The sequence below is a fragment of the Penaeus chinensis genome, chromosome 5 (assembly GCF_019202785.1).
Source record: "Penaeus chinensis breed Huanghai No. 1 chromosome 5, ASM1920278v2, whole genome shotgun sequence".
Taxonomy (NCBI): domain Eukaryota; kingdom Metazoa; phylum Arthropoda; class Malacostraca; order Decapoda; family Penaeidae; genus Penaeus; species Penaeus chinensis.
In genome coordinates, this window is record NC_061823.1 from 39,154,823 (window position 1) to 39,164,822 (window position 10,000).

Genomic DNA, 10,000 nt, shown 5'->3' on the forward strand with positions numbered 1-10,000 from the left:
GCATAATACTTAATATCTGACATCGTACGTTCGTGTTAAGGTGGGAGAGTCTGGGGACTGGAGGCGTGGCTGGTGGCCAAGAAATGCACTGTATCAAAATATCATGCAGTGTGTATATATATATATATAAACAAATATCATAGATAGAAAAAACAATAAATACAAAAAGGGGAGAAAGAAAGGAAGATAAAATCATAATTTAACATTCATCAGTCTATTTGTGATACGGTATATTTATCAGTGTGGCAAACCTTGAAGCAAGGAATTGTCTTCCAGCCTATCCTAAAATATCTAACCTGTACAGTACAAGCCTATGGGGAAAATGCTAAACAGCATGACTTACGGTGCCTTCTGTACACATCTCTTGGATCCACCAATCCACCAGCTGACTTACTCTAGATTCACAGGGATAACAGGCAATATATGGAGGCCATATTGGATACGAGCCTTACATCTTACCAGAGAGGGGTATCTATAAACAATGCCATGTATAGTATTCAATACATCTAAAAATCCTTAATAATCTAATTAGGATTTATAAAAAAGTGAAATTATTATAAATTACATTAAAAACATACAGACAACAACTTAAGATTATGGTGGAGGGGGAGGGAAAAAAAGTTTTTTTTTTTGTCTTCAGTGCTTTGGCAAGGCTTGTCCATCTGTACTCTGGATAAGAAAATGCAAAAGCAAGGGATAAGAAAAGGCTTCTTAGTCAAATGGGAACAAAGAGTTTAAAGATGATACTTACAAAACCAGTCACAGGATTTAGAGAAAAGATAAGAAATTGAAGAGAATTCCTTGATGATTTTGGAAGATACAAACATACGAGAAAAAAACATCTGTATAAAAATACAAATAAAAATAAGGAGATAAAATAATGATAAAATTACAATGACAATTTTTTAAAAATCAAATCACTTTAACCTGTATTACAGATTGGTGGCATTCGATGAAAATCGAAAAATAAACGCACTTTCAGAAAGAGGCAAAAAATTATAATCATAAAACCCTTCGCTATTATCACGGTCAGACACGTCCTCCCCAAGGAGTTCCTTCCCACCCCTTTGCATCTACTGGCCACTGATCAGCCACAAAGCCCTAAATTATAGACCCTATAAATATAAAAACTCTTTATGAGGACATCCTGCAAAGTCCAATATACACAAAAGGTTACTCTTGCGCGTCTTTCCCCCGCCCCCCATGGGAGCGGGCGACTGCTCAACACCTGCGTCCGGAAACACAATGGAGCTCGAGATTGGAGAGGGAGGAAGCCAGGTGAGGCTAGACACAAGGGCTCACTTGTGACCTTGCGTCTGCCACAGCCTCCCAAAACCTGTTGAGTCCCTTCTGTAACTAGTTTTCTTCTTTCTTTTTATCATTATTACGAATTTTCTTTTTTATTTAATGCTTTTTTTTTCATCAGCACATCTATGAACAAGTAGTAGATTACAAAGGTTGAGGAAGGAGATATATGATTAAGGAAGAAAGAAGAAAAGGAAAAAAAAAAAAAGGGAATTAACAAGTATAAAATTTAATAAAAGGTAAAATAGAAAAAACAAAAGAAAAAAAAAGGAAGAAAAATGAGAGAAAAGCAGAGTCAAGAAAGATCCTGAAATTCTTGTGAAAATAGATGTATTAATCAATGTCATTCTCACATACAAATGATTACTATGTTGGCTTACTGGAAAAAACTGGCCCACAATTCCGTTCAGTGCTGCCATCATCATCATCGCCCTCCCTTGATGGCTTCTGATAGCCAGACCAAGGAAAGAAAAAGGAAGAAGGAAAAAGGCCCACACCACCTGCTCAAAAGAGCATTCCACTAGGTCTGCCAGCCACGGGAACGGAAAGCTGGTCCAACTTCTACCACAAGCCCTATATAATCACATTTCCTTTCGGACAATAAAAATTGCACTTCAGCCGCGAATTAGTTTAAATCCAATCCCTGACTTGGAAAGCAGATTTCCTAGCGCAAGGCACTTGGCTCTTCTAGGGTCCTGACACACACGTATGTACGGGAGAAAGGGGGGATGGGGCTTAAGCTTACCGCATTAGCTGTATTGATACTGTTTCACTTCTTGTGAATTCAATCACTGCTGTCGCAAGTAACATTCATAATTTGGTCACTTTCCTTCTTCTTCTTCTAAAGTCCACCGAAGATTTCTAAAGCCTGTCAAAGCAAGCTTCTTTTTTTTTCTTTCTTTTTTGTTTATGCTTAACACACAGTTTTGCTTAAGAGAAAAGATTTGCACAAAACATTTACAGAAACTCTGGGGATCCTCACACACGACTACATAGATATATGTATATATAAATATAATCTTTTACATTAACTTACAATTCACATTACGACTGTTGGCCATATGAGTCATACCTTGAACGCAGCTATCTCACACTTTACAAACACAAGACAGCCATCTCGTTGACCTCCCCTGTCTACGCTCCTGGTAGAAATAGGTACAGTATCCAAGTATCAAGGCACATTCTACTTTTAGAAGTTGTATCTGTTTATTTTTTTTTTATTGTTTTACTTTTTTAAATATTTCCTAATACCAAAAAAATCTTTTTTATTTTTTATACGTTTATTTTTTTGTTTATTTGTTTGCTTTGTTCTGTTTTATGGAGGAGTTCTTCAAACTTAATGGACGTAATTGTAATTATTTAGTTGTACTGACTCCTTCCTTGCTTAATTCATCCACTTCCGACAGTTCTCAGCGCCGCACAGACACGGGATCTTGTGGTCTTCCTCCTCGTCAAACTTGTAGTCATACGCAAGCTGTGGATATTCAGAGGTGGTTGAAGGTCAGTTGCCATATGTCTGAGATATATCAACAGCATGTGCATTAAGGAATATGCAGCCTAAAAGCAGATACAATTCACAACAAAGAAATACATAACCCATCCACCACATGTACATCAATACCTTACAAAGTGTTATCAGCAATCAAACCATACCTCTTCCCCTCTGAGAATTTTCCTATTGGAGATGATGAGAATCTTGAGATCTCTCTCCACCTCAATGGTCTCTGTGTAGCAATTGGGCCCACACGAGTGGTTCACGTAGCGAGCCAGGCCACCCGTCACTGTCGCGTCCACCACCCTCTGGTCATCCAGCCGGAACATGTAGATGCCACGGTTCTGGGACTCATAGCGCTTCTCTCTCACCTGAAGGGGAGGTAAGGAAGGGACACCAGGATTAGTTCCAGGTTTTTCTGTACTATCGACCCCCTATATTGCTACTTCTATGGATGATTCACGTTATAAAATTTACCATCTACTGAACCAGTCAGAAAAGTAGAGTGTTTCAGGGATATATAAATTATACCAAGCATTTTGACTACATTCACTCCCAATAGTATCTGTTTAGGAAATCTGTTGGACTTTGCTTTTCTGTCAAGTTCTAACCATATATTTTTTGTCAACATTAAGTATATATGAACAGTAAGTTGCCCCTTTAAAATCTCAAGCCCTGCAAAAAGCTTTCCTCGTCTTACCTCTGCCAACTCTGATCTAATGATCTCTCCAATGTATTCAATGATCATGGTGTTCTTTTCAATATCTCGTGCAGCATACAGCCCCAGGCCCTGGATCTTTGATCTGCAAGTAACAAAAATAACTTGTATCAGGTTGTAGTTATGAAGAGATAGCTAACTGTCTCACATTGTGAAAATAGCCAACTTCCTTTCCATTATCTGTGACCCATCAAAAGTTCTGCAACTAACCTGGCCAGGTACACAACACTTCTCCACTCATTTTTCATTCTTTTATACTGTGATGACCTGGAGTGGACGTGAAGCTTGCTGTAGGGGTCAAAGGTCATAGTCAGGTTGGCCACACTTGCGGCATTCCTGCAATTGCTGCTGTTACGGACTGACCCAACACTTGTTCTCATTCCATGGTACCGTTTGAGGTGCATTTTGTTGAAAGGCTCTGACCGAGCACAGCCGGTGGGATTCACAGCCAGAGGAAGCTCAAACAATGGATTGCGACCGTACTTGAAATTGTAGTCTGCCAAAGTGTCAATGCCTGGTAGAGATTCCAGAATCCTGACAATGGCTGGCTCAGTGAGACCAAAGAGGTCTTCGCCATTGATGTACTGAGGGAAGAGTCTAACAACATCAGCCTTTTGCCTTAATTCTGCGAGAGGTTCCAGCACTTTGTTCCACACCCCCTTCGGAGAACAGCTGATGAAAGTGTGGTCATCATAGCCTTCTTCCTTCACTGTTATTCTGAACTCTGGCTGGCCATTGTTGTCATGGATTGAACATTCATAAGCACATCTTTTATGGAGACGCCTCATACTCCAGTAGTAACGAATCTGGAAGTAGGAGCGGGGGAAAATTAATTTAAAAACCTTTGAGCGCATGAAAAGATTAAGAAAAAAAAAAAAAAAAAGTAAACAGAACCTACACCTACAAAAATTAGCATCTAAGCATATGAACAAGCAAACACAAAAGAAAACAAAATGATATGGAAATTATATCTTAAGAATACTTACAACTTGATAGCCCACAGGGTAGATGCAATATGGTGTATGGAATGCCTGCAGCTGGTGAGGGAACAGCTGGCCGATGGCTATTAGGATTAGAGAGCCAATGCGCAGGACATAACTTAGATCTGCATGGTGCATCACAGAGGCGACTTGTCTGTTGTCATCTCGGTCTATGAAAACTCGCCGAAACACAGCCAATGTTGACAGCTCATTGTCTTTTTCTCCTTTGTTGATGTGCTCTTGGCAAAATACCGTTTTGTTCTTGTAGAAGGTACAACCCTCCTTCACAGCACAATTCAGGTGATAAACTTTACTGCAGCGAACTTTAAAGCACTTCACAGATGCTCCTGCCTGCTCGCAATGTTCACATATATAATTTGCCACCTTCTTCAGAGATGCTTCTACATTCATTAAAGCCCCATTCATGGTCTCATAAACCTCATCCGCCCAGAGAGCACAATTCAAATGCACCCACTTGTCAACATCAAAGTTCAAGAGTCTGGAAGGACCATCGGCTACATAATCCCCATAAAGACCACACAGCGTGCACTTCCGTGAATCATCTTTGAGCCTTGGTTTTCTGTATGTGATGCCCATCCTAAACAACAGGTCCGTCATCTCTTTGGGTGTGGGCTTTTCATATTTCTCTGGAAGGGTCAGTGCATTTGGTGTCCAGCATTTGTACTTGTGTCCACGGAACCTCTTTCCATCAGCCTGCCTCGGGTACTGTTCCTGGTCCTCCTCCAGTTTATGCTTGTTTGGTCGAGAATGTAATGAGTCTTCCAGCTGTGGCACCTTCAGAACTTCATCCATGCCCTCCTCCTTTGACCAATCAAGCAGTGCATCATCAGATAAAATGGATGGGTCTTTGGTATCATCTCCACTAGAATCTTTTACCTTAGTAAACCTGCTACTTCCTTCTATTTTGCCTCTATCTTCAACCACAACACGATGAGAAACGGCAAACTGGATATAACATTGCTGAGAACAGAATGTCACTTCATCCACACTCTCGTAATCACTCTTATTAAGGAAAGGAAGTTCAGCGACTTTCTTGCACAACATGTCTTTCAATATAATTACATCACAGTGTCTACAAAATCTGGCCTGACCATTCAAGATGCTCTGGATATCAACAAGTTGCTCTACCCCATCCTTCGGATGTTTGTGTCGGTAAACCCTTGGCAGTTTGGGGGGCTCAATGCGATCTGCCATCTGATATGATGATGGAGGAGGAATGTTTAAGAGATTTGCTAAAGATCGCAGAATACCAGACACATCCTCTCCAGCCTGTGAGGAGAGTGTTAGGGTGACACTCACATTTCCCATATCTTTCAGAGGCAAAGCTGGAGACTGTCCTAGCCGGCTCTTCATAGTGATACTAGCTAGACTGCCAATGTTCTCCTTATCCAGCTCTGGTACATCCTTGCCATCCTTGATTTGCGGCATGAATGGTAGTTGCCCTGGTCTGATTGGAGTGGGTACCAAAAGAGGGATGGCAGGGGAAAGAGAGCGATCACGCTGGTCATCCTGGTGATCTTCGTCCATGTCAACAAGTCTCAGGCCCTTGAATGGAAGAGGTGACTCTGGAAGAATACATTCTGGTGATGAAGAACTTAATACTGTGTCAGGCGAATCAGCATCTCGGGTTGGAGTTTGTGCTGGCGTGGGTCTGGTGGAACTGGCAACAACTGTTTCCCCTTCCTGATATTCATCTAATGGAAGGCCAATCTTTGGTGGTGTAAATTCATGGATATAAAATCCTCTCTGTGTAGGATTTGTCTTTGCTGGTGTAACCATTGGTGGTTTATCCCCAAATGGCTGTGTACTATAATAATCAGTGACATTTTTAACTGTGAGATGGCCCTCTTTCCCCTCCAACAATCCTTGTCGATGATTGTAATCTCTTCTACCAAGTTTGCTCAGATCTCCACTGCCAAACATGGGACAGAGGTTAAAATTCTTTGGCACTTCTGGCTCCATTATGGTGAGAGGTGGCATGCCTCTCAGCTGCTGCATTACATTCTCAATGTAAGCATCATAGTCTTCCTCTACTCTTGAGCCTTGTCTAGCTCGCTTTGCTGGCTGGACTTTGGTGTCTTTGCTTTGGCTCTTCCTCCTAGCTTGCTGTGACCTCTTCCGGGCTTTCTTCTCCTCATGGTCCAACGAGTCAGAACCTTCATTTGGCGTGGTCATCTCCGGTGTGTGCTCGCCCGTGCTGGCACCGGTTCCCAAGACAGTCTCCGGAATCATGACTCGCATTTCAGTCTTAAGGGCTGGATTACTGTTGACTCTATCAGCCATGCTTGCCGGTGTTGGAGTGGTATTTAATACTGCAGTGGCTAAAGGAGGTCGCTGTCCAGTAATAATATGAGTCCCAGGTGGATGTGCATTAACCATAGGATGTTGACCAGGATGTGTGGGCCTCATACCAGGATGGACAACCATTTGTGGATTGGAGTGAGGGAGAGGGTGACCCATTGTATGGTTTGGGTGACTGACAGTCACTGTTTGGTGTGGGGGCTGACCCTGAATGACATGGTGCCCTGATGAATTCATGCCTGGATGGCTGAGGTGGTGAGTGGTGACTTGACGCACACCTATGTGTTGACTAGATGGCTGAGGACCAGCATTATGAGGGTCCACCACATGATGTTGGCCCGTGTATGGCACACCAGGACGAGCCACAGTGTGGGTGAGGTTACCATGCGCATCTGAGTGTGCAATCAGCTGGTGTTGCTGTCCCATGACAACAGTGTGGGTGACAGGCCCCTGTGGTGGATGTGGGCCCGAGGAAACCACAACAGACCTTTGAATCATTTGTGGGTTAGGTCCTAGCTGCTGTGGTAAGGAACCTGATGCCACAGTATGCTGCTGTTGTGGTTGCTGGATAGTTGCATTCTGAGGTACCATGGTTGCTGAAGTAGTAGCCTGCAACACCGTCGGATGAGAGCCAGGAAGTGTGGCAGGTATACTACTACGAGACACCACAATGGGTGTGGGGTTTGGTATCTGTGAAGCAATGTGTGTCAGATTAGATGAAGGAACTGGTACAGTTCCTTGAGGGGACCTGAAGAGAACGAGGGGACTTGAAGATGGCTGTGACATGGAGTTAGCACACCCTGTATTCTCTAGTAGCTGCTTCAGCAACGCATTTGAGGAGTCTTTGTTCATTCCCTCACTCACACCTTCAGTCTTTATTGTTCCTGCAATTGTGGATATATTCTGTGGGCCATGTGGATTAACAACATGGAGATTTGCAGTAGTGTGTGGCTGAACTCCACTGATTGTCATATGTACAGTGCCAGTTTGCTGCTGTGAAATAGATCCTGCTATAGTATGGTGGGGTGGTAGTGTGACATTGGTGTGCTCATCATCTGGCTCTCTTTTGATCATTCCCACAGCCAAATTTGTATGTGGCCCATGAGGACTAGGGGCTGGAGAACTCATGAGAGGAGACTGCCCTTTCACTTGAGGAGAGTGTGGAGATGGGTGGTTTGATAAAGGGGAGGGTGCTGGAGATACACGAGGAATTGGACTAGCAGAATGCCCAGCTGGTGATTTGGCAGCTGGTGGGGGCATCATAGCTGGTCTGTTTACTGGTGGTGAAGGTGTCCGCACAGGCTGCACTCCATGAATCATCATCATTCTCACTCCCCCTTGGCCTGTTGTTCCAGGGCGGACCATCATGTTACCACTGCGCACAAGAGTTTGTTGAACCATCATGGGCTGCTGGACCATACGTACACCCACTGTCTGTGGCACTCCACCCTGTACAACAACCCCACTATGAGGAATAGGCCCACCAGAAGTCTGGACCCAGGTTTGTTGACCTAAAGTTGGTGGGCCACCAGCCTGCTGAGGTAATGTGTGCTGGAGCACCTGCTGTTGAGTAACAATCTGGTTACCTGCCTGATCTTGACCTGCTTGTATCACACCTGGATGCTGGCCCACAGAGGCTCTTATCAAGGTTTTAAACTGACGTGTCCCTGCCTGTAGGTTACCAATAGATGGGAGTGTTCTGACCTGTGGGGTACCTACTGTTGTTGTTAAGGTCTGCAACATGGGCCGCTGCTGGATTCCAATTTGTTGGACTGGAACACTCACCAGTGGTCGACTGAGAGATGGGGTTGTATTAGTTGTTGCTGAGGAGTTGAGAGGTATACTTGCTGTACTGGCATAGTTGGTCAGGCCACTGGTTATACCACTCACCTGGTTATTTATGCTCACCACATTGCTCAACGTTTGTACATCATCTGAAGGGTGACTTGTGCACTGAATATTTAAGCTTGTTGGTAAAGTGTCTATTGATGAGGTGACAGACATAATGGGTGGAGGGACAAGACTGCTGCTCATTGCAGAGCTACTACTGGATGAACTCAATACACTAGCTAGTGTGCTGGTGGCAGACACTTGGTTCTGGTTTGGGAGAGTTGAAGGGTAGTTGACTGTTGACACAGCAGTTGGCAATCGGATGCCTGGGGCCACTGTGTGAGTTGGATACATATTGTTCTGTGAGAAGATGGCGCCCCCACCAGGAATCCCAATCACTGCCTGGTGTCGACTGGAAGGTGGAATTTCAGACTTCAAAGGTTCTGGAACTAAAACCTTGTTAGCATTTGCACTTAACTGGGGTGTCATGGTTACAGATGATCCTGCCGACACATAGGCTGACTGGCTTACCCTCTGCCCTCCTACCCCTATCATTGGCATCCGAACAATTGGTCCTTTGATTGGTCCGCTCTCACTCAGAACATGCGCAAGACCTTCCTGCCCTTCATCACCCTCAGGTTCATTCTTTACCGAGGCTAAAGGAGTAATTGCAGTTCTGACTGTGGAAGGCTCAGAAGTATGTGCAATGGTAGTAGTGGTAGTTGGTAATGTAGTTGACAATCCACTATTAGAGGTAGCTTGCACAACATTGTTTTCAATATCACCATGAGGCATTCCACCCTTGAGGCCGAGCTTAAAATGTCCCCAGCGACTCTTCACAAAACCACCACCTCTTAGACCCAACTTGAAGTAACCAAACCGTCTCATATATGGAGGACACGGTGCAGGATTATTTGGATTGTTGGCATTTCCTCCTCCTCCTCCCACTCTCTGACCTCCTTGAATCATCGAAGGTGTTGACGAAGGAACAGGCGAGGGCACTGCATCACTGGTAGGCGTTGGCACAGATGGGTGAGGACTGTTAACTTGGCTGTTGCTTCCACTGGCACCACCCATGTCACTGTGTGGGGTCTGAGGAGCTCCACCCATATCTCCTGCACCCACACTACGTGGCGTCAGAGGTGTACTTGGATTCTCCACACTGTGTGGCCGCATCTGAGGGCTGGCCAGGGGTACGGGACTCCTTAGCCCACTGTGAACTGGACTAGGCTTCATTGCCATGCTGCCAGAGAGAGGACTCGGGACTGGTCCCCCAGGACTTGGACTGGCCAATGGCACTGGACTCTTCAGGCCACTCTGAACTGGACTTGGTTTCATGGCCATGCCACCACC

The 10,000-nt window shown here is 44.4% G+C and overlaps 1 protein-coding gene across 8 annotated transcripts in view; it reads right to left on the reverse strand.

Annotated features, from left to right (window-relative positions):
• Window positions 1–10,000, reverse strand: part of LOC125025624 (histone-lysine N-methyltransferase 2C-like) — a 73,133-nt gene that overhangs the window by 201 nt on the left and 62,932 nt on the right. For all 8 annotated transcript variants that reach the window (XM_047613674.1, XM_047613677.1, XM_047613670.1 and 5 more), the window contains 5 exons: window positions 4,502–10,000; window positions 3,726–4,321; window positions 3,498–3,600; window positions 2,959–3,168; window positions 1–2,779 (listed from right to left, as the gene is read on the reverse strand). The exon at window positions 1–2,779 is cut by the window's left edge and continues 201 nt beyond it; the exon at window positions 4,502–10,000 is cut by the window's right edge and continues 1,070 nt beyond it. In XM_047613674.1, the coding sequence (XP_047469630.1) occupies window positions 2,690–2,779; window positions 2,959–3,168; window positions 3,498–3,600; window positions 3,726–4,321; window positions 4,502–10,000 (6,498 nt within the window). In that variant the 3' untranslated portion in view covers window positions 1–2,689. The remainder of the gene's footprint in view (window positions 2,780–2,958; window positions 3,169–3,497; window positions 3,601–3,725; window positions 4,322–4,501) is intronic.